General features: G+C 27.5%; 1 protein-coding gene across 1 annotated transcript in view; it reads left to right on the top strand.

Annotated features, from left to right (window-relative positions):
- The first annotated feature begins 6,126 nt into the window (after nt 1-6,126).
- The window catches only part of LOC107439506 (pituitary homeobox x), a 69,610-nt gene continuing 48,895 nt past the window's right edge, over nt 6,127-26,841 (top strand). Inside the window, exon 1 of the mRNA XM_016052135.3 lies at nt 6,127-6,629. Within this exon, the coding sequence (XP_015907621.1) occupies nt 6,386-6,629 (244 nt within the window). The 5' untranslated portion in view covers nt 6,127-6,385. The remainder of the gene's footprint in view (nt 6,630-26,841) is intronic.

Below are 26,841 nucleotides of genomic sequence, written 5' to 3'. Positions count from 1 at the left end.
GATTTGTTATGGGAACATGGAGGACTTTGAGACTCGACAGATTTAACGTGCATCCGTCACCATTTACTACACGGGCAGTCTTCGGTAGCCGGGGATGATTACGGATGATTCCGCTCAATGTTCCGATACTTTCTATCGCAATTTGTTCCTGATTTTCTTTTTTTTTTTAGTGACTTAAAAATATACTGAAACCTAAAATAATGTTTAAAAAATAATATATGTATTAAGCAGTATGAATTCGCATTAAATATGCAGCTTCCGAGTGTTCTGTTTTGTCTTTAATGATATCTAAAACATAGAAGATGGAAGGACCAGCTCAGATGTAGGCCATGCTACCTGCGACGATAAATGTGCTTGAAAAAACAGCAACACCAAGAGGTGTAGTTACTGCTTAACATTTATAGGGTTATAATATCAAGTAAATTTGTTGCAACGATAGTAAATTGTCAGATTAAACCGTATTAGGGGCCGTTCAAAAAGTACGTACATCCCGAAGGGGGGGAGGGGATTTGCTATTATGAACGGTTTTGTACGATGGGGAGGGGGGGAAGGTATTATACAAAGTACGTACTTTATAAATGGGAGTAAGACCTTATGTACGGTAATGTACGAAGGGGAGGGGTTTAAAATTTCTACATTTTTGTGAACGTACTTTTTGAACGGCCCTTTACCGCACAAATTTATTCCAATTACAATACTATATTTCAATTTGAAAGGAAATATGGTTGAATTTAATGGTTAATATTGGCATAAGTCTGAGTTGTAAAAGTCATTGCCCTGGCGAAGCAGACGTTCTGTGTTCTGTCCTTCCCGATGGAAAGAAGTGGGAATATGTATAGATGTATGTTGTTTAAGTTTTTATTTATTATTCGAATGCCTTCTCGAAATTTTTAGGGACTTCTCTTACGTCATTTCCTGTTCCTTATTTATTTGTATACAAGTTCATATGTTTCAAGTAGTAACACAGCTACCTCATTCTATGTATATCAGATGTGTTCTATAAATCAGTGTAATTAAGGGGCAAAATGGTTAACAAATTCGCAGGTTCGAAATACTTATTTTACGGTTTAAACATGAACCAATTTTTCTAAGGAGGGATGAGAGTAATATATAGTTGAGCATTAAAGTGATTTTTAAAACTTTTTTTAAATTTTTTTTAAAACTTCGATTTTGAAATTAATTATCACAGTATAACCTTCCTTCATTACAGGTTTTCAAATGTAGTTTGAGCACATGTACCAAAAATAACAAAATGTCTCTTCATTTTCCTCCCTTCTAGTAAAAGAATGCATAAGATCTGACAATGTACTTTTTCTGTTCTATTTATAAATAGCATTTTGTTTAAATCCAAAACAAATTTTCATAAGCATCACCGCATTTGTTGTCTTAAAGTTGCCGACTCTACCTGAAGTAGAAGTTAAGACTACTAAATCTTCTCAAATCCAAGATTCCAACAATAGTGATACCACATAATCTAAAAGGACTTTACTCAATGTCTTTAAAACAACTTGTGGCGAAACTGTCAACACCAGATTAGATGTGTATCTCCAAATGAAAGAAAAGAAGAAAAAAAAGTAATGAAGTAGCCAAGTGTTGAACTAAAATGCCTCACCAGCACTTTTGATTACTATGAATACTCTTTGGCGACAGTTTTTAATGACTCTCGAATTTCAATGGGAAAAAATAACTCGTTTTCTCTCATTCTTTCTTTCTTTCTTCTACTTCTTGATTTTTTTTAAAGAAATTCCGTAATCGTATAAGCTTAAATGTTTTGAGGATTTCTTTAGAGTAATTATAATATATGAATTATGAGATGATTTAGAAATTGTTTCAATCCCAGATAAAAAAAATCGCAAATATAACATTAATAAAAATGATAAATTAAAACCCGCGTACTGTAACGTAAAGTGCTAGGCTTCCAGACTAATACAAATTTTGAGCAATCAATAAAATTCAGTTTTCACCGCTTTAGTTAAGATTTTTTTTCACTGATTTTTTTTTTTTGTTGATGCTTACATGTTTTAGCTTACACGAAAATATTGTTTAAAAGTTTAAGAAAATTGTTCAACTTGAGTATAATGATACTTTATTAATTTTTCAAATTAAAATAAATTGTTCAATTTAATTTTTGACGAAATTTGGAAATTTTTGACGAAAATATGTTTTAGCCTACAAAAAAAATATAGTTAAAATTGATGGACTGCTTCAATTAACATATTCAAAAATAAAGCACTTTTGGCGTCAATAATTGTAGAATCAGTCATCATAAAAGCAATACGGTAAAATATTTTTTTAAGAATCGAATATCATTTATCTTGATACCTCACTAATTTTCTGCATTAAGAATAATTGTTTAACTTATGTGGGCATGATAGATAAAAATATACTTTAGATTACATACTATCATAATATAAATTGACGAGCTGCTAAGCCTAGTATATATTTACAGAAAACTTATTTGACGTAAATATCTTTCTCATGACACGAAAATATTGTTTAAAAGTTTTTAAGGAAATTATTCAGATTGAGAGAATCGTTTATGTTAATACCATACTAATTTAGCAAATTAAATTACTCGTATAACTCGCATAGAAATTTTCGACAAAAATATACTGTAACTTAACTAATTTAAAGTCAATAAAAATGACTTAATATTTATAACGCCATTTTATAGTGCTAAATTTAATACTGCTTAATAATTGATTAATCAATTTGTATTATGTATCATCACTAAAAAATGTATTTTCTTTCTAAAAAAAACATGAAACAAATGAACTACTATTTACACACTTAAGTAAAACTAATAAGTTTCGAACTGTTCAACTAAAATTTGTATGCATTTTGAGAGAAAAATGAGCTAAAATATCCATACAATTCTTTATGGTGACATCGTTATCAAGAAAAGCACGGATTTAAATTGCAAATTACAATTTTAAAGTAGTGCATCATGCACAAAGAAAATTCAAAAATTAAAATTAAAATCTTAATGTAAAAATGATTTTCTTATGTAATAAAAATTTTTCTGGAAAAAAAATGTATATTGTTTTTAAATTAAAAATTAAATGAAAAATATTTTATAAGAAATAAACAAGGAAAGATCTTTTTAGAGCTCTGTCAGAAAATCAATTTCAAAATGGAAATTTACAAGAATTTATCGAAAATTTTAATAAGTTTGTTTGCTACTTAGAAAGAAAGTTGTAAATTTATTAGAAATTACTAAAACGCAAAATTTTTTGTTATAGAAATCTGATTTTAATTTTTTCTCTCTTATACATTTTGTCACTTATTATAATCAAGTGAAACTATTATTTCAGAAAAGTGGCTTCTACTTGATCATTTTTAATTCCAATTAAAAAATTAAACTTTTGGTGAAAATTGAGAGGAAATTTGTTTAAAAAATACCAAAAATATTTCTTAGATGTAATGTTTATAATTTATACCATGCTTTCGGTCTGATAAATGAATACTACAGAAGATTTTATGGCAATCATAGAATTTATTAAATAGAATATTACTGAATATTACTGAGGCATTTTAACGAATAAATTTCACGAATTAATTGAAATCGTAAATATATCTGATAAAAATCTAAATTTTTCTATGATCATTAACACACAAAGAAAAAATTCTGGTGAAATTACCTTACTGTATAATAATGACATACAACATACTGGTCAATAAACCCAAATTAAACGGTATTTAAACAATTCATTTTGTAATTTTTCTGTTCATATGGTAACGGTTTACCAGAAATTCTGGTTTTCAAAGTTGTTATTCTTATTACACCACATATATAATAACAAATACAAATCTGTAAAAAAATAAATAAATAACGGAATAAAAAGATTTTATGCCATCATGATAAGGTATCACGATAAAATTACCAAATTTTATCACATTTACGAAATTTTATCACATATTATAAAACGATATTTTTTGTTAATTTTGCAAAAATCTTTACTGAAGCACTTCGGTAAAAATTATCGATTATTTTGGTGTTTCCCCAAAGCCACAATGACGGTAAATTTTACCATATTTGGGTAGTTTTGACCATATTTTATCCTCAAAGTAGATTTTTTTTTTAAGAAAAATATTTAAACAATATTACACATTGACTAAGTAACTTTTGAAATGCATCCATAATAGGTTCAATGTATTCCAGTGTAAAATGTCCATTTTTTTAAAAAAAATCTATCTTGTGCATTTTATAATTGTCTTATCCATTATCTAAACATTTTATGGGAAAAAAACTACAATTGAGATAGTTTGAGATAATTGAGATAATTTTTGAGATAATTGAGATAGTTTGAGATAATTGAGATAACAAGAAAATTTTATCTTGTGCATTTTATAATTGTCTTATCCATTATCTAAGCATTTTATGGGAAAAAAACTACAATTGAGATAGTTTGAGATAATTGAGATAACAAGAAAAATTTATCTTGTGCATTTTATAATTGTCTTATCCATTATCTAAACATTTTATGGGAAAAAAACTTCAATTGAGATAGTTCTGAGGCAAATAAAAATACCTTTTTCGATTTACTTTCTCTAATTTTGATTTTTTCACGCAATACAAAACATTCATTTCTCAATCGTGGGAAGAAATACATATTCGTGTTGAAAGATCCCATTACTCAAAATATTCTTAAAAATTTCATTTCTGAACCTGAAGGTGTGATAAAGAAAATTTAAAATCATTTCTACATTGCGAGAAAAAATGTCCGCAACTTTTGGTATTCGAAAGTATCACTCGAATTTTCTTGAACTTTCCTTTTTCTATCTCGATATCTCGAATTCTATTTATACAAAGAGAAAAAAAGTTTTTTGTTAAAATTACTGTACTGTAAAGTTATTTCTCGTTAAAAAAAATATATAATTTTGGTAATAAAAACAAAATATACGGTATTTAAACCATTCATTTGGTAATTTTCCCTTTCATATAGCACGGCTTACTGGAAATTCTGATTTTTAAACGTATAGATTTTACTACCTCATATTTAGTAACAAATACAAAACTGAAAATCAAATTCAACTGAGTATATTGTTTTTTTGTCATGCTAAGGTAACATGATCAAATTAGCAAATCTTACCACATTTATCAAATTAAAACACATTACAAAACAATATTTTGTTGCTAAATTACCAAAATCATTATCAAAACGCTTTAGTAAATATTACTGGGCTTTTTGGTGTGCCCATAAACCAGAAACACGGTAAATTGCAACATATTCTGGAAATTTTGACCATACTTTGTTTCTCAATGTATATTATAAACAAAAATTTCAGATTTTTTTGGCCTATTGCTAACCTTGCTGCAGTTAGGAAATCTTATTTAATTTCCATATAAAAGATGCATGAGCTAAAAATATAATATTTTTTGTGTTGCCAATTGAAAAATAAACAAATTTTTGTTTATTAAAAAGTTTATTGTTCTCTTGACAATTCTCGTCCCTTTTCCGCCTTTGAAGCAGAATATTTCCCACAATTTATACAGCAGATGAGTTTTTAATTTATAATGACCATTACTTTATAAATCAGATTTAATTCTTCGTACTACCATCAGTCATTTCACAATTCACTGCATAATTCACTCTATTTCTCTAGACAAAGGTTAGGAAAATAAGGTAATGGTAAATGGTAATGAAATATGGTAATGTTAAATGGTATATATACATTCAGTGTGACCTGAATATTTTAGGTCACATTTGGCTATTAATAAACATAAAAATAGATAGCGACAACAACAAAAATCAGTAAAAAAGAAGAGCTGCCACCACGTGGTTGAAGAGCATCAAAACAAATCTAAGAAGTCATTTATTGTTGAATGAAAAATGAAATACAGTCCTACCTGAGAAATCTCCAAAGGATAGGTGGTTTGCATCACACGTGATGCAACGCGGCAAAAACACAAAACGTTAGCCAGCCCCTTTTCTTTGAAAGCCGCCTCCCGTAAGACATGCCCACTTTCAACACTCCAGCTCATCTCTGGGCTACTCATTGCGTCACTCAGGCTGGTGACGTAAGAATAAAGGCGTGCCTTAAGTAGGCGGGGTATTAAACGAAATCTGGACGAATGGGGTCGTGGAGTGGGCCAGGATTTACCGCGCCGCGTGATCGGCCGATTCACTCGTATAGCAGCTGCCTTTGCAAGCGATTGCTTCAAGGGTAGTATTTCGCGTGAAAACGACTGTACGAAAGCGCTCTCTATATATCCGGCTAGATCCCCCATCCGAGCGTCCGTCCCAAATCCGGCTTGATCCGGGCGAAAAGGAAAGGCTTATAAAGATTTGGGGGTTTTGGGAAAGAGTATGCCCCGCCTAAATACAAGCTTGTAATCCCCCGGCCACCCTCCTTTTCTATCTGCGGCTTTCTTAATTGATAGATGGACAGTTTGAACGAATCGCTCTGCCTGCAGGACTTCGTAGGCTCCCCGGACCCCACAACACTTGGGGGGCCCATGGGTCCCTTAGGCCACATGGTCAGCTTAGGCCATCACCATCATCACCACCACCACCATCAGTCGCCCTTGACCCAAAGGGCGGGAATGACCACTGACCATGGGGCAGTGGTGACATGCTCTTCAGCACCACACTTGCCTGACTCAGCATCTGATAAGAAAAAAAGAGGTAAGAGTTTTTTTTTTCTCTGTGGTTTCTTTTTTTCTATCGATATTGGAAAGATATCTAACTTCTCTTGTGGTACTAGTATTTTTTTATTGGTGAAAAAAACTGCTAGTATGTACTTAATTAATGATTTAAAGGATATTTTAAAGATAAAAAAAATGTACCAATTAAATACTGATGTGAAAATAAAACGAGAATCGTAACAGTTCATATTTGAGATATAATTTTTGCTACAAAATCTAATTTAGAAATAGAGTTGAACAATTTAATTGAACGAAAATCACCAAAGCGATTAATGGTACAAATAAAGACTCCAATATTGGTGAGGAGGAACTTGCTAACTTACAATTCAGCGCCATTAAGAAAATCGACAAAATATTGACGACAATGTTTACATAGCTTCTTTAATTCCATTGGAAATAGATTAATCTAAAAATTTTAAAAGTAATTTCAAAGTAAGAAGTAATTAATTATCATAAAATATTCATGATGCAGAAGTTTTATTAAGTTTCTTAACAGTTTTTTTGCTAAAATCCTTAAATATCACACAGGTTTTTAATTTCACCTCATTACTCCACCAATGCCATAAAGTATTTCGATTGAATATCCTATTTTATACCATCAAATATTCATTTATTAATTTTTTTTATTACACTTATAAAAATTTTGTATCATATTGCGCCAAAATATCATCCATATTTGCTGCAATTGTTTTATGTCTCTAAGCTGAACCATATTAAGGTACTTCTTAAACTTGTTTACATGATATCTTGAATTAAAACGTGTTAAAGTTGAAGCAAATAGGCACCACCTTGGTCCTATACTGGGGTGGCAGGGGCACCACATTATAATCAATTTAGCAATTTTATGAGTCAACGTTGAACTGAATTTTACTTGAAATTAGTTTTTATCGAATTCATAAAATATACTATTATCTATATTTTAAGTAACAGTTATGAACATTAAATTACCAAATACTAATTTTGGAATTGTTGCACTGCTTTGTTCAGCTTGATTTGTTACAGTTGCAGATTGCAATTTCATCCCGTATTTTTTACCAATTTATTTTTCAGCTTTTTTATTTTAAAAATTAACTGAATTTGGGAAATTAGATTTCTGTAATACTATTAACTGAAGGAAAATTTCAATGAAAAAATTTAGAGGAGGGTTCATTTGATATTATAGAACGAATTAAGGGATACATTTCAAAATAATCAATAAATAAAACGAAATAGTTAAGTTGATGTTTCAAGCTAAGACGAAACATAAAGCTGCTAGACATATAAAGCACAGTCAGGCTTCGTCTTTAATATTTTTGTTAGTTTGAAATACCTTTATTTAATTTTAATATTTCATTTTTCAATGGGGAGTTTGCATAATATAATTTATAAAATAAGTAAAATTTGTAGTAATACCTATTAGTAAAGAAAAATATGTGGCGAAAGTTCAGTTATTTGCGCCGATAACTCCTCTGCATCTTTGGTTCTTTTAATTAGAAATTTAAATATGAAATGTTTTATCCAAAAATTAAATTATGAATTTAGCACAAATGCTTTCTATTCATGCTTTAACATTTGTCAATAAAATTTGGGTATGAGGTAAGAAAAATTAATTAAAAATTTGGTATTATTAGGTATATCTAATATACTTCGAAATTAATTATTTAAATATATTTTGAAGCATGCTTTAAGGAATATGTGAGGTTAATTTTACCAATTAGATAACAAGTTACGAAAAAAATGGTTGCAAAACAAGTTAAGTTTACCAATAATATGAGTTCTTAAAACACACAAACGACACTGCATTATAAAATAAATTAAAAGTAAAGATGGCCAATAAAGTGCAAGAATGGAAAATTTGAAAAATTTTCTTGTCTGTTACTTTTATGCAAAAACCTAACTGAGGAAGGAAAATTTAGCAAAAATGTTTCAAAATAGCTTCTGAACAAATAATAGTCGGAATTCAAAACCCCATGTATTCAAAATTGAAACCGCGTATATTCATTTGAGCAAAATGCATTGTCTCAAAAGTGATGGGGATGTAGAAATGTCTGAGAGAAAAGATTCGTTAGCAGCCGGCGGGATTCGGCACATCATGACATGCTAATTTCCAATTTCAATGGTACAATTTGTTGCAAAATGGAAAATACGGTCCCAATTGCTTAGTCAGAAAATTGATGATTTTAATTTCACTTTTTGCTTATTTCACTACATCTTAAATATTTTTAAGTGAATGCAATATTTAAAGCATCCTACTACGAATCTGGAGGTCCTGGGTTCGAACCCTCTCTCGCACATTTCTCCCTCCACATCACTTTCGAGATTATGTATTTTTTTAAAAAATAAGTATATGCGGTTTCAATTTTGAATACACAGGGTTTTCAAATTCGACTATCATTTGTTTCGGAGCTATTTTTGCACATTTTTGCTCAATTTTGAGAATTTCTTTTTTACAGTGCAGTTCCCAAGAAGTAAATTAATAATAAAAACTAAATAAATAAAGTAAAAGTTCGAGTCTATTTTAAATTCAATAGGTTCGATAATATTTTTAAATCAAAACCTCTTTCTCTTAAATAACAAGGAAGTTTAAATTAATTTTTGATAACGAACCGTTAGTTTCTTCTTTTCAAATTTCGTAGTTTATCAAACAAAAGTGGCGAGGATTTACTTAACATGCGATTCTATTACGTTTTTGTATTTACTTTATGTACCACAACTTTTTCTTATACATTTTGTTCTGGCAAAGAACTCTCAACTACGCTTTCTCTTTGTGATTGTAATTAAATAAATACTTTTTGATAGGAGTGATTTATTTATTATGCTTGTTCTAATCTTAAACCTTATCCAAGTCAATTTCGACATGCTGCTATGAAAATATTGCATATATAGATATATATTATATTATATTGACTATACTATATCGCAGTTACGTTGACTAGCTAAATAGAAAATAAATAGAAGTGATAAAAAAAATTTTGTTGATGATTTAAGAAATAAATAAACGACGTTATAATTAAGAGCTATAAAAAGAAAACCACTCTACTTTGTGAGGAATGTTTTGATTCCTGTTAAATTATATTTCGTGTAAGATTTCAGATTTTAAGTTTCAATAATTTTGGACCTATATATGTGTATAAATTCTTACAATTTTAGAGTAAACTTAATTTGAACAATTTTATTTGAAAATAGTACACAGTAGTTTTGTTTAAAAATGGTACTACAGATGACAACTATCATATCTTTTAAGAAAAATGAATTTGCTTTCCCGTAATTTTAAACTACAGCACTCTTGAAAAATATTTTGTGAAAAAATAACTTCTGATCTAATTTGTATATTTTCCTCTTTGACTTCACGCATTTTGTTGCAAATACCTCATTTAAAAATCAAGGTCATGGAATTAAATATCTTATAATCTCAAACAAGAAAATATTTGAATTACGGTTTTTAATATTTTAGTTGTTTAATTGGTGATACGATTTTTATTTGAAAGAATTAAAAATAATTTATATCTAAAGTTTATAATATGATATAATTGTTTCGTTGATGCTCCTGTATTCGAAGAATGTTTAACGAAACGTATAAGAAATATTGCTTTTTAGTTATTAAATGTGTTGAAAGCTGATATCGTAATATGAGAACCTAGGGGTTATGGATTTAATCTATGAATTACCTAAAATAAGACTTGATATTTTACGCTATGTTTAATATTTCAGTTGTGAAAAACTAATTTTTTTTATTAGATTGTATTGTGTTAAAATATAATTTATTTTTCAGGATCTTATTATCAACTTCATATTTATTTCATCTATCAGTTGATTAGTTGTTCGTTAGATTAGCTTCACCTAGGGGATTTACCATTTTTTTTTTTTAAATAGATCTTGGTATTTTTGTTCCATAAGAGAAAACCGGAAGAGTAAAAAAACGATAAAGAAATCCGGAAAAAGCACCAAAAAACGCGCTTGAGAATAAAACGGGAATAAAAGCTCGGGAAAAAACCTTGTTAGTAATTAAATGAATTTAACAACTGATTCAATTTGGACGGTAAATTATATTTATACGGATAAAATTAGATTATTTTTCATAAGTTATTTCATGTATAAGAATTAAATAGTTCTAAGATTTTTCTAAATTTTAATAATTACCCTTATAGTATTGTGATATAATGATGTACAGAAAATATTTTTTCAGCTAGATATTTCTTTAAAAAAATGTATTAAATTGAAATTTTTTATCATTTTTGAACGATAATCAAACATACATTTCACCAATATTACAAACATACTTATTAAAAAATTAGTGCTTGAGAGATTACTGTTAATTGATACATCGTTTGTAAAAATTAAATTATTTATGTAAATTATTAAAAGTTTCTTTCAGTCAACTTCAAATTGAACATGGTATGAAAATTTAAAAAAAAAAAAAAAAAAAAATCTAATTTTGTTTTCCTTTGCACATCGTTTCCGACGTAATTCTTTGTAAACCAATAAGAATTGCTCTAATTACGTTACGAAATATTAAATTTGTGTTCAACGGCCGAATCGAATCAGACGTTAAATTTATTAAATTTTTAAGGAGGTGCTTTTTTCTGGAGCTTTAATTTTTCATTGCTTTTTTTTGTGGAGGTTTTTCCGGTGCTTTTCTTCCCACTATTCTAAATGAACAGTTAATTTTTTTAAAAAGTTGATTTTAAAAAAAACTCTTTAATTGCAAGTTTTTTTTAATTCAATGTTTTATGCGTAAATTACGAACATATTTCATTAATTCCTTTTTGTAAAGAGCAAAGATTTTATTGTTCATACATACATCTCGGTCTAGTATAAATTTCTTCATATATTTAGAGTGGTAAAACTTTTTAAGTCTGTTGACTTACAATATCTTTCGAATTTGCGAATTGCGATTTCGAATTCTTTATATGGTGCTGAGTCGAAGCTTATCATTATACACTGAGAAAAGTATATGTTAAAAAATACTAGAATATGGTAAAATTTACCGTGTTTCTGTCTGTATGTGAACATCAAAATTTCATGGAAATTTTTACCGAAGCACTTTGGTAATGATTTTGTTAAAAATAATAAAAAAATATGGTTTCATAGTAGCTATACGATTAAATTTGATAAATGTGATAAAATTTTCTAATTTTATAACGATAACTTTTACCATGACACAGGAACTATTTATTTGGGTACATTCACTTTCCAATTTTGTATATTTTACTAAATGTGTGGTAATAAGAATTATAACTTTAAAAACCAGAATTTCCGGTAAACCGTTATCTTATGAACGAAAAAATTACCAAATGAATGCTTTAACCACCGTATATTTTGATTTTAATAAAAAGAATTATGAATTTTACTTTTAGTAGAATTGTCATTTTCTTACAGTATGATCTGCGTGTACAAATTAAATTAATTATTCTATGTTATGGTTCAATTTCAACAAATCCCTAATTGGAGATACCATCGAGTTTGCACCGTATTACGTTTCAACGTTGACACTATTTTTCTAGTAGCGTTCAGTATTTTAATTATTTTTTATGATGTATTACATTTTTACTTCATATATATTACAATTTAAAACAATGTTTGATCTCTAAAGTATGGTTAATTTTAAACCATTATTTAATTTTTATTATAAGAATAAAAAGGTATTTGGGTCTTATATATAAATTGCAGTTCACAGTTTAATATATTATATATTTCCATAGTATTTTAATACAAAATTAAAGTGTTTACAATGAATTGAATCTAAATAGAGTAGAATTTCCTTTATTTCTTCCTCCCTAAATATCCAAGCATCGCATTTCAGGATAGATATTTTTTTCAAGCCTGACTAAGCTCTACTTTGAACTCTTAAATGTTTACAATTGTCCCCTAAACCACTTCCAATTCCGCGAGAGTCAACCGGAACCTGCAGCTGCTGAATGAAATGGTCTCGAACCTCCTTTTCATTCACCGGCTAGTTAGCAGTCTACTCCCCCGCAAAGGTCAACTAACACGTGCTTTCGGAAGGGGTTACAAGAAGGTCGAAGCCGGCATCTCCAAAACTGTCACTGCCTTGACTGAAAGAAAAAGATTTATGGGGTGCGGTCCAACGAAAAATTTTCCAACCCTCACTCGATTGACATTTTCGCTCTAAAACTTGTTGGTCTTATCCTTTTTAGTGAAAGTAGTTACGTTCACTTTTTAAACGTCATTCCAGTAACTAGTATTAATAATCAGACATAGTATTTACTATATAGCAGGGGTGGCGAACCTTCATGCACCAATGTGCCATTTTTTTAAAAATATATTTTAATGAGGTCATAGACGTACCGACAAATAGTTTTGACTTCGTGATTATTGGGTAAATAATAATACTAAATACTATCAACTCAAAATTCTTTATTTACTACAAAAAAATGCGATTCTCAACTTTTGCAATGTCTCAGTTATACGCGTAATTCGACTTAAAGTAACATCAGTGTGACTTCTGTTGTTGCAGAATAGATAACAAATAACTTATATTAGGGTTATAAGATGTTAGTTTAAGCAGAACTGTTAATTTTTTATGCTAGTTATTTATTGTTCGCTTGTAATTTATGGTTATTTATTGCTTTTTTCGCATTAATTGTTCTTTTTTTTGTGAATTTTAATTGAATTGTTAATATGCTTCATAGTGAACTTTGTGATCGGTGGCGTGCCCAAAATATTGTGTCGCGTGCCATAAGTGGCACGCGTGCCATTGGTTCGCCTTCTCTGCTATATAGTGTCCAAATATATTACTAGTTAAATGTAATAATAGTGTCCAAAATTATTAATTATCAAATGGAGAAATTACTATATCTTCTATACTACTATAAAATATCTACTATACTATAAAATATTCAAATATCCTTTTTTTAATAGCCAACCGTAGTAATTGCTAATAAGATGTCAAAATATATTAAAATTGAATGTTTCTAATTACAATTAAAATGTTCATATGCATAGGAGTTATTATAAATAGTTAAGAAATGTGAATTAAATGTCCTTAAAATCTTCAAACTTATTCAATCAATGTAGACACTTTTAAAATATTCAACCTCATTAAAATCAAAAGCAAGAAAAGCTCCTTAAAATGCTCAGACATGATATCATTTTAAAATTTAATATTTAAAGTTGAAAATCCAAATGCGATTAAATATAATAATTGCTTTTTAAATATTAGATTCAAAACAGTTAAATGCGAGAATTTTTGATAAATGCCAGAGCATGTTTTTATGAAATGTAAGCGTTAATGATAATGTCGAGATTTAATAAATGTAGGAATTACTACTTAAATGCAAAAATATATTACTGATCAAGCGTATTAATAACTACGACCAGTAGAATATAAAGTTACCAGTACAATTAAGCTCAAAGAATTGCGTAATAATTGCATAATTCTATAATTACGCAATTATTATAGACTTAGATAAGAACTATTTTTTTTTTTTATTTACAGTAGCAGTAAAACCAAAATCAAATACATTATTTTGAAAATCAGTATTTAAACCAGATTTCTTTTTAGACTCTTTCTTCAGACATAAAAGATATTTAAGAGTAAATTTAAAAATTATCTGTGACAATTAATAATTTAATTTTACAGGTTACGTTGTTATAAAGAATTTATCTTTTACTGAAATAATTTAGAATTTCAAATTGCGCACCATTTAGAATACTAATAAATAAATTTCAGCATCTAATGGTAAAACTTTTATTTGATAACTTATATTATTTATCTTCTATTACATATTGAAATAATTTTAGCGTCTATCAAAGGTTTTGTTTATACACGTTTTCAATAATTAATGAAGTTTTGATCAGAAACAGAAACGCATTTTTAATGGGGGATTTGTAGAAATTAAAGCAATAAGCATGAAGAATTTATTTAATTACCAAAAACTTACCTTATAATTTTATTATCTTTCTTGATATTTCAAAGTTATTTTTCACTAATGTTTACTTTTTAGGAATAGTTTAGTCTAAATATCAAAATTAACATCACTATTAAAACAGCATTAAACATTAATATTAGTTGCTTAATCTCCTTCAATTTAAGACTTGGTTGTTGTAATGTAAGTTACTATCTTGATGTCTCGTACTTTATTTAAATAGGAAAAAAATAGCTTTGTTAAAAACAAGAGATAACAGTTTTTTTTCTCCAGCAAATGATTCAGTAAAATTTTATTTACAATTCTCAATTTTTGCTGTTGAACAAGGTGTACTATATACCAGCGTTTGTCTTAGATTATAAATTGTTGTTACAACTAAGTTTTACAATTATGCAAAATATGAATTTTTGAGATGTTTTTCAAATTGAAAAGCGCGATTTTATCGAAATATGTTTTTTTTAAGTTTAATCATTTATGAAATTCTGCGGACGGTTTTTACATTTTCTGCTTCATTATAACACCGTGTTAGTAATTATACATTTTAAGCATCGTAAAGTATAATTCTGAAGCACCTATTTTATTCAAATTTTAAACTTTCGTCCGTCGATTTTTACAAGCGGTCAGTCGCTTATGATTTTTAATTTAAAATTATCATTATTTTTTTTGGTACTTTAACACTTTGATAAATAAAAATATTTTTAGAATTTTAAAAGAATTTCTACATTTAATTATTATTCCAATTACAAATTAAAAGAAAAAGATAGCTAAATTAATTGCTAGTATTTTTAAAAGTTAAAGAATTATAAACTTTTTTTTTTTACTTATTCAAATGTGTTTATCAATAAAACATTGATTAAAGAAAGAATCTTACATTTAATCCATTCTCTCAAAATAAAAATGTAAGAAATCAAAAGATTAAGTAAATCTCAACCATGCTTGAAACAATGAAATAAGATTATATTTGATTAGAAAAAAAAGCATATTAAAGCATATTTTCTATCCCGAGTCTTACTTCACTTCTTTTTAAATGCTTTTTTTTAAGATTCTTAATGAGTTTTCAACAACTTTTTTTTCTCCGTAAAAGCAGACGATTAATAAAAAAGATTAACACTTCATTGTTTTAAAGATTGAAAAGAATTTTCTGTATGAGTTCTTAGAATGGGGAAAAAAAAGGCAAAAAACTAACTTCCCGCCCCTCAAAATTTGGATATAATACTTCTTTGACGATGGTAATTGATTCTTTTTAATTATATTTCTTACGACATTAAATTCGTAGATTCTTATCTATAATGAAAAAATTGAATTTTAGGTAGTATGCAAAAAATAAGCGACGTTTATACCGATGTAGCATTTTTTTCCCGTTCCTTTTTGTAGAAAAAATAATTTGTTAATAAGTTTTTTGGAATCAAGCATTAATTAAGATTAAAAGATTTATTGGAAGGGCTTTAATAGAAAAATACCATATTTGGTTCAATGCATGTCAAATTAATATTTAGCATGTTTAAATGATAAGCATTTTAATTAGTAACATTTAACTTAAAATATAATAAATATTGAGTCAAATGTCAAAAAGGAAGTTAGGCTTTTAAATTAATAAGTGAATCTAGTTTTTATTACAATATTTTTTGTTTTGTTCATAGAACTGTTGAGGTATTTTGAATATCAAAATCATCACTGAATTTTGTATTAAAGGCATGTTAGATCATGTTAAATTTTAATCATCGTAATCATTGGATTTACAACTAGAAATACGTTAAAACTGTTTTTTCTCTCTCTTTTTTTAAAGTTATTTGGTTTATTTGTAAGAGATCTGAAATCTCATATAATTGTTATTGTTTATATTGTTTTATTAGAGCTTGAAATCCATATTTTTATTATATCCATATTATATTTCCCAGTATGTATTATTAGCTGAGATCTGTTGTATTATGTTGCAATGCTTTTATAAAACTGTAATGCTCTTGTAACGTTAGACAAAAATGAAATCTAGAAACAATATTATAATTATGCAGTCATTTGTAAACAACATTATATTCAAATAAATCTCTAAAATAATCCCTATAATTATTTATTGTTATTTAGTATTATAAATATTAATTATTGATATTTTTAGCATTTTTAGTTATAATTACGTATTGGAATTATTTGTTCTATAGCCATTGAAACATAATTTTAGTTTCAGTTGTAGTATTTACTTTGTAGAAATAATTTTAAAAATAATAACATATATTTTCATTTTTTAATGTTTGTTTTAAATATATTTTACTCAAATAAAGGAAAATTTAGATTAATAATTTCCTTTAAAGTATGGTAAAATAATTTATAAAATTAAACTAATTCTAATGAACTGTATGGGAATGAACTCTGAAACTTTAAAATGGATTTTTATGAGTGCTTATTCGATTAAATCGCGTAGTATCAAAATTGATAGCAAGAAACGTGCTTTATCAAAAAAACTTCCAAAAGCAGAGTGTTATATTTTCTGAATTTTTTAATGCTTACTTTTAATAAATTAAATAACATCAAGTAAATTAAAGGTTGTAAGCAATTTTTATCTTTCATATACATTAGCTTGCAATCTATGTAAAAATTTTAGAATAATCAATAAAAAATTATTTTAAAGAAAAAAAACTGGTTAATTTTAGAACATTATATGTTGAAGTTTTTGTGTTCTTAAAAATTTATAATAGTGCTATTTTGATCGTTGCATAAACACTTTTTTTAAAATTTTGATATCGTGATAAGAAGAAAGCAGTTTTTCCTCTTAATCAAACTTCTACATGTAAGAACTTTCTTTACTTTCACATTTAAGAACACTGAAATCTCATGAAACATTTATATTTTTAAAAAAAAATGTGGTAATCTAACGAACATATTCAATATTCGTGTTGATTCACCGATCTGTGTCAGGGTTAGGGAACTGGCCTCGCATCAGAAAGATTCTGGATTCGAATTCCAGACAATGCATGCATGTTCTTTCAAATTCTGTACTATCTGTCTTTACTGTGGGAGCAACGTTGGCCCAACTAATATGGTGCCCCTGAAAGACTGGCCCTTCAGCTGTCTGTATTGACGAAATGCCATTCCCTAGTGTAAGCATTGGAAAAAAAATATTCGTGTTCGTATTTTTCCAAAACTCTAAGTGCTGGTATTTAACCGATCATAACTAAACCATACTCGCATTGTTAGTCTATTATTTAGAATCATTAAAAAGTGGAAGTAATTTAGTATATTAATCATATAAAAGTATGATACAATCTACAAGAAACAACATATTAGTTATGAGATACCAAAATAAATTTCATTTTTAAATTAAAACATCGCATCATAAATAATTGCCGCTAGTTTTTGAGAAAGAATTCGGAACCTTTGTAATTCCATTAATTTGGGAGAGGCGTTTAATTCTTTCTGATAACTCGTGTGCATTAAATCACACGCATACTTTTTTTCAAAAGGACCCAAAGCAATAAAATTCCTACATTTGTTTAAAATGCTCACAAGAGTATCATTAAACATTGCTCGCAAATGATTCAATTAAATGTCTTATTTAACCTTCTTTAGCCGCTTAACAAACAACTTCAAAATATAATCTTCAGAGAGAAACTGAGAAAAATAAATAAATCAAATTTTAAAAAACCCTCGAGCAATCCGGCGTCTATCAGATTATGCCAAATCCTACTGGTTAGGTAATTAAAACTTTAATGAGCTTTAGCGTGGATTAGGGCGCCTCGTTTTGCAATATCAATTAAGAGTGCTGAAGAAGCCAAGATGGTAGACTGAAGACTTCATCTTGGGGTTGTAATGAAAGAGGGAAGGAGGATTTTTGAAGACCCCGAAATCGCTGAAGCCTTAAAATTAAGTTTTGAGGGAAAAGTTTTAGAACAGATACTTCGAAATAGCTAGCTTTATTTTCAACGACGGTATTTTGGATGAAGAGGGTTTTTTTTTTTATTGCTGTTTTGTTTAATTACTTCCTTTGAGAGTGTTTATGTTTTGGAATTCGTGTTTTGAAAATTTTCTTAGTAAGAAAGGAGCTTCTATTGTACGTTATGTAAATTGTAATTACGAAAAAAAAGAATAGTTTCTTTTTTTATCTTTTAAATATAATTAACTCTATTATTTCTGCCGACATTAAAGTTATTTATATTGAGTTTTTGGAATAAATATACTTATATCTTTCACAGAATTGATTTTATTATTCATAAAAAAAAACAATTAAAAACATTTAAAGAAGTAAGAAATATTTGAATTAAACGATAAAGTATGGAAAAAAACATTAAAGCAAAACATTATAGAAAACATTAAAGCATTTCTTCAAACAAAAAATTGTTGTTGGAGATCAAACTAAAATACTTTATCTAAATGAAAATAAAATTGCCATTCATTTTAATAATAATGCAGATGTAAATTAAAATATGATTATGGGTTAAAGTTTTTTTCTCAAATATTTTTAATGATTTTACTTATAGTTTTAAACTAATACAAATAAGTTGACAACAAATAGTGGAAGATATTAACGATAAAGAAAGTTAATTATCTCTTACAAACTTATGAATAACATATACATTAACAAATCTGATGCCACTCAAATAATTGGATTTTTATTCAAACTGTTCAAAAGTTCCTTCAAATATCACACAATGTTTTTTTTCTTCTTTCTTCTTTTTGTGATTTCGAACCTTTTCTCACAAAAGATGTTTTGCCCTAATTTCATTCTTTTTGCCATTTGAAGCAGAGTTCTTTTTCTTCCGATAAATGGAGAGCAGAATAAATTTTAATAACGGAAGCATACACATTTCTTCATTGTCAGAAAAAATAAGCAATTAAATTATTCCCTTTTCCTGTTATTTACTTGCGTAATATTTTATATTTGAATAGCTCAAAGTTCATAAATAGTAACAGTTGCAGAAATAATTAGAAACAGTTATGAAAAAAAGCGGAAGTAGAAACAAACTGAAACAAGAAGAAATAAGTTTATAAAGTTGTACTAAACTAATAGCTGCAAAATAGGCTGAAAACCACATTTTTAAGTTATATGACAATTTAAAATGGCTAATACTTTTTTTTAAGAAAAATTTTATGATATTAGTATAAATAGATAAAATTTTTCTCATTGCTAAATAGCATATTACTGGCGACAGTAAAAGAACAATTACTTAAAATTCTTATTTAAGAATATTTGAATTAGCAATTAGACTTAAAGTAATAACGTAACCACTTTAATTTATTACTTATTTACAATTGAATGGATCATGTTGATTAGCAATAAAACCTAAAATAACAACGTAATTACTTTAACTCAACATTTAATAATAATTAAATTGATACCAATTAAACCTACGGTAATGACTTAATTACTTTAACTTATTAGTAATTAAAAATTGAATAAATCAATGCTGTAAATAGATTATTTTCGAAAAAAATTATGAACTTCTTAAAGAATAACATAAAATACTTTATACATATTTTTCATTTCTTTGTAGGGTTCGCAGAACATTTTTTTCTTTTAAATGTAACAAAAAATAAAAATTTTTTTTTTTTTATAAAATAATAAAAGCTTTATATTTGTCCTTGTCTTAGGAACATTCAACTTGTAACTTAAAAAGACAATTATTAACTACAATTACTAACTTACAATTATTATGTAGTTTAATTAATTATGTAACAACATATTAATTATAGTCTAACTAAAGTTTAAATATTAAGTGCAATTTAACAATTTACATTAATTAATTTAAAATTAAAACATTATAAATTTCCAATGTTTATTTAATACTTATTATTCAAAATTTATTAACTTAAAGTATAATTATTATGTTATTATGAGCAAAACAAAATAGTTTTTTTATTTGTATAGTATAAGCCTTCTTTGATAATAAGAATTTTTCAATTATTTAGTTAGAAATAAGTTAAAATTTTAATAAAAAAATATTAATTATTTTAATTAAGCTTTTGAATAAACACGTTTGTGAAAATCAAACTATGCGCTAATTTTAAAGAGGATAATTTATACTTCTTTGTTAAGAAGAATTTTTTAATTATTTTATTAGAAATAACATTTTAACAAAAAATAATTATTCACTTAATTAAGCTTTTGAATAAACACGTTTGTGAAAATCAAACTATGCACTAATTTTAAAGAGGATAATTTATACTTCTTTGTTAAAAAGAATTTTTTTATTATTTTATCAGAAATAACATTTTAACAAAAAAATAATTATTCGCTTAATTAAGCTTTTGAATTAACACGTTTGTGAAAATCAAACTATGCACTAATTTTAAAGAGGATAATTCATACTTCTTTGTTAATAAGAATTTTTTTATTATTTTATTAGAAATAACATTTTAACAAAAAAAAATTATTCGCTTAATTAAGCTTTTGAATAAACACGTTTGTGAAAATCAAACTATGCACTAATTTAAGAGAGGATAATTTATACTTCGTACTTCATATGAATAAAGTAAAACAAAGTGAATAAAGCAGGAATAAAGTAAAAGAAATGAACAAAACCGTATGTTCTGTAATTTACCTTAATTTGTGCTTTATTCGCTTTGTTTGCTTTATTACAAGCACTTATTTGCTATTATTAAATATCGTGTCGATAGTAAGCAAAACATTGTTTCAAAATCCCATGAATTTTATATCTAAGAGTTCTTTTTCTATCAAAATAAAACGAACTTTCATTTATAATTTTTTAAAGTCCATACCAATAACTATTCAATTTAAAACAAAATAAATGAATAAATAATCAAGGAAGTTCATATTTTCGTTAAAAAAAATTATAAAACCAATTTTTACTTTTACGTTTAAATCTTATTTAAAAGGGAATTTTTTCACCTACAACTTTTATTAGTTAGTTTATTAACTTAGTTTTTAAGCCTAAACAAGCGGGTTTTGTTATTAAAAATTTTTATTTCATAGAAATTGAAATTTCTCTGATCTAAGTCTTAAATTAAAGTATTCAAACAAATAATTTATGTCACTTTACTAGCTACTGTTGGTGCTAATTTTTTGCCTTTATAAATATAGATTTTTTTAATTAAGTAATATTTTCCTTCAAATGATAATAAAACAAAGTTTGAGAACTAAAAATTTCAGTTCAAAAAGGTTTTACAGTAATTATTATTAAAATTTGATAAAAAAATGTTTTAGAAATAGTGTTGAATAAATTAAAATGTTTTGAAATTTATTTGCCATTTAAAAGAATAAGATTAAATGCATACATGCTTTAAATTTTTTGTAGTGGCTAAGTTAATTGTTTCTTTTATTTTTAATAACTTGCGACTGCCTTTGTATTTGTTTCCATCATGCGTTTTTTCATCAGCTCTTATATTATGGTTTTTATGGTTTTCAAGTAGATTTTTCATTCATTCTTGAAATTTCATCTGTTTCTATTTATTTTGAAGTTCAAAACAGAAAGAAAAAAAAGTTTTTTCTAACTGTTAAATAGGTACAAAGTATTAATTGATTAAAAGCTTCATTCGCCTCAAAAATATACGAATTGGAAATAAAAAGTCGACTTGTTTTAAGGGCTCAGAAATAGGCATTAATTTTAAAGACTTGCTAGATGTGAAAGAGAAGAAACTAGTTGTTGGAATCTTGGGCATAAATTTAGTTTCCTCAATGCCAAAATTATTTCTCCCAGCTCATCTTAATGCCCTGGAAGCTCTTGTTTTATTCATATGAATACCGATACCTTTGTTAATGACATTAGTCCCTCACCGCGTAGAAATGTATTTTACTCGATTTGCCCATCTTGGCCACTGTGGGGTTTTTTGTTCTGCTTTTCGACTTTTCTCTCTTAGCTTCTGTGGCTTTTCTAATTTTGTTTCTCTTCTTTCTTTTTATTTTTTTTGTTGGCAACTTTACGTTTTATGCTTCAAATCATTTTTGTTTCATCACTTTCGCGTATGGCGTCTTTTGAATGAGAGCTTGAAACATATCGAGTGTTGTTTTCAAATTGTACATTTTTGAAGCGAATGAAGTTTTTAATGAGGTAATATCTTACCATTTCAGTTTTTTAGAATCATTAGAATTTGTATTTTCATAATATTAGAGAAAAACGCTAAAAAACTATATAATTTTTTTTAAGGATTATCCAGCATTTTATTTGGATGTCTACAACTAATTTGCTTCTCATGCATTCCTTTTCATTTTTATTCTAATAATATTCTCATGAACTGGTTTCATTATTTCAACAAATGTTCTAGAAATATCTAGAAATGTCAGTCTTTAGTAGGCCACTGAGGAGGTGTAGGAGGGAAGAGTTACGGTTAAGAAGGATTCATTATTTGATGATCAAAGCAGTATCATACTTTTCTAAGAGGTCGTTTGTATTCAGTTTAATTTACAACCAAGGGGATGTCGGCGCATCTAAAGGGAACGCAAAGAGCACCCTCCGAGGAGACCACAAGAGGGATGTCTTGGTTGCTATGGCTACCGCAGAGGCTCGGGATAAAATTTTGGCTTGAACGAATTGAAAATGCCTGCCTTCTCTTTTCCCATAGACGCAAATCCGGAAGAGCGCCGCTTTGGCTTTATTTGGTAAGACCGTTTTGAAGATTCATTGACTTTGAACCTTCGCCAAAGAATCATCCAATAGTTGAAGAAGTGGATAGAAAATACCACCAATACTGGTATTTTTAAGGTCCTGGTCATGTTCTGTTAAGGGCAGGTCTCAATTCAGTTTGAGTGCCTTTTGACTTTTTGCTTAGTACGTTGAAAAAAAATTCAGCTGTTATATATTTTGGCTATTTTTAACCTTAAGCAAGCAATTCCTTCTAGCTGTATTAGTTATTACAAATTGTTTTAAAAGTTTTTTATTGATTGTATAAACAACAAGATGTATTTTCTTTGGTTATACCATAAAAGTACAAGTAAAGTTTTATTGAGAGATTAATTTTGCTAAAATGGCCACAAACAGTCAAAACCAGAATAATACCGCTTTAGCAAGGAATGTTCAAAGGGAAGGAAGGCTAGCTGCCATAGATGCAATGTAAATCGGTCTCCCAATGGTTAGTAGGTACCTGAGTATAAAGAGGAAAGCAACATTAAGGGTCACTGCAGCAGAGACTCTTCTTACAACGGGCTTACACACATTTCTACTAAACCACTAATAGGGCTGGGGAAGAGAAAGAATGTTTTCTCTTTTTAGATATGGTTGGTCTGTTGCTGCATTTTTGCACTATTTATAAACAGTAATGTACTATTAACTAAGATATTTCTACGTATTTTATCCATGTATTATCCGTGTACTCATATTATCCATGTTGATTATATCTGCTTGCCCGTTTTGAGATAGAACGAAAGAATAAAATGGCGTGTGACGTAGGAAAACTGGCTGAGTTGGCATAGATCCTGACTGCCAATTTGCTTCTTATGTGCTGATTCTTAGTACACATGATGCTCTTCTAAATCTGAGTATCTGATCATAAGTTATTTTTCTGGTACAACATACCGAACCAAGCGTTAGTTACGTATTCGAAAGGTAGCGTTAGATACGTATCCCCGATTTAATTACGTATTCGAAAAGATTGAATTCTTCTGCCGATTCTCATTGAACTGCCGAAGAGATTCGAACTTTTAAAAATGCGCAACTTTTTGCCAAATGAAAATTCTTCTTTCTCCGTCAAATTTGTTTTAAAGTTGCCCTTTGATTGCATTTGCAACAAAATGAGTTTTATTATCATGCTACAAAATAATTAGATATAAAGTAAAGCTTTTCTGTGTGATTAATTTCACCAAGAAAATCTTAACTAATCAACACCAGAAGAATATCGTTTTAAATTTAATTTGTAAAACTGTTTTAAAGATTCATTTTTGAGACTTCATCAAAGAATCGTCCAATAGTTGAAGATATGAAGTTGAAAAACCAATACCTTGAAAATACCACCTCAGCTGCTATTTTCAATGTATTGGCTCTGTTTTTCTTAAAGCAATAGGTTGCAGTAGATTTCGACAAGGTTTGTGAACCGTTTGACACAATGTAAACTTTTTTTTAATCTGCTATACCACTCCACTTATTTTAATATAAAAACGCATGTTTGTATTAAACTTTTGATAATTATGTTTCAATGAAACGCTATGCCAAACAAGAATTTTTTACTCCTTGCTCTTTCAGTTAAATTCCTGACTCTTTTTATAAAATTCTTGCAAATTTATACAAAAAAATTCTAAAAAAAAAATACATATAAAAAAATTCATGAAATAAAAAAATTATAAAAAAAATTCTATAAAATAATTTTTAAAAAATTCCATAAAAAAATACAAAAGATACTTGAAAATTTTCAATAACAAATATTGACACCAAGTAAACATTTATGTATGCCTTATTTTTACCAAAATCTATACCTGCTTATATCTAAAAGATGCATAAAATCATACCTGTTTAAATTAATTGCTTCAATCTTTACTCAAACGTTACAATAATTTATTAAGGATCAAATCGCAAATCATGCGTTCAATGATAACAACTTTTTAAATTAATTTAAAAAGGATTAAAAAAAAAACTTACTTGAATCATCCAAGACATTCTCAAACGAATAAATATGAATAAAAATAAAGGAGTATAAAAAAAGAATCAAAGCAAATTTTTTTTTAAAAAATAATTTATTTCACAAAACAAATTGGAAATAAGATGCATTTATTAATGTAGTTATTTATTCGTAATAGTTGCGCAACGCGTTGAATTTTTTACTGTTGTTTACATTGTTGCTACGAAACTATCTCGAAATTCATATATTTTTTTAAATAAATTGCTATATTGTGTACCATTGAAGTTTTGTTTATATTATTATTTAATAATAATAGGAAATCATTTGAGGATCAATCATAGGAAATCAACTGAAAAATTACCGGAAATTTAATGTTCCTAATTTAAAAAAAAGAATTTCTTATGCTCAGATTTTTATATTTTGAGGAAATTATTATTATATTCAGTGCTTAAAATTCCAGGAAATATGCTAAAAACATTTCTATTCTAAATATTAAGACTGATAATTAATTATATGCGCAAGTTGCTAATTCTTGGTTATATAAGTTTCATATTTCAAATTTCATGTCATACACAGGGAAATATTCTGGTACAATTACCCCCCTGTATGGTATTACCCCCCTGTGTAACATTTCTGATAAAAAAAAGCAACAACATAATTCTAATAATACCATAATACACGGTATTTAAGCTATTCATTTCGTAATGTTTTGTTCATATGGTAATGGTTTATCGAAATTCTGGGTTTTAAAATCGCTTTTCTTATTACCTCGCTTTAGCAAAAAATACAAATATGATAAGTGAATATAATCGAATAAATGGTTTTCATGCTCCGCTCTAAGGCAACATGACTTAGTTACCAAATTTCACCACATTTATCACACATTATAAAATCATATTTTATTGTTAATTTTACCAAAGTTATAACTAAAACGCTACGATAAAAATTACCAAAGTTTCTTGTATTACCATAGAGTCAGAAATGTGGTAAATTGTACCATATTCTGACCATTTTACCATACTTTTTTTTTCACTGAGGCAAAGGAAATGCGGGTTATTTATTTAAAGAAAACCTGTTAATCTGATACAAATTTTTTTTTGTTAAAATCATATCTACGCTGATAATGTTCTCAAAGTAAATTTCAGTTTGCATAGGAAGGAAAGTATACATTAGTTTTAAATAAATAACAAGCACAAAATGTGTGCAAATTTAAAAGCTTTTATTATGCAGGTGTTGAAATGAAGCTAATGCATTTGGTGAGTTAATAAAAGCTAAACAATCGGTATTACTTAACGTATTTCAAGTCATTCAAATGTGCATTTAAGAAATTTATTATTAGAAAATGGCCAACACAGAAATTACAAAATCATAATTTAATTATAATTATTAAAGCTGAGTTGTAATTTTTTTTCTGAGAGAAACACTACTGTAAATTTACAATTGTTTCTTTATTTGCTAAAAAACGAAATCATATTTGTTCAATATATCTCCATACTTTCAGCTCAAAAATGACTTAGATGTCATTTTAATTTTGAAATTTTTGATCACTCTGTCTTCGCTTATGATTCTTGTGTAATTTAATATTAATATTGCGAGAAAGTGAGAAAGTGTCGTCATACACGTCACTAGTTATGAAGTACAGTTTTTTCTCCCCATCGATAGCTTGAATGGTAGTCTACCCAGCTTCAAATTGTAGTGTACTATCAGCCTTTTTGGGAGCTAAAGGTGACCGATGCGCAATGATGTAGTGTGTCTCCAATTTATGGAGTCTAAACTTCCATGACCTCTTTGGCAAGTAATTGATATATATATATAATTACAAATTGTTTT

The sequence above is a fragment of the Parasteatoda tepidariorum genome, chromosome 6, assembly GCF_043381705.1.
Source record: "Parasteatoda tepidariorum isolate YZ-2023 chromosome 6, CAS_Ptep_4.0, whole genome shotgun sequence".
Lineage (NCBI taxonomy): Eukaryota > Metazoa > Arthropoda > Arachnida > Araneae > Theridiidae > Parasteatoda > Parasteatoda tepidariorum.
The sequence above is the reverse complement of the archived record's forward strand: the minus strand, read 5'-3'. Positions and strand labels throughout refer to the sequence as shown.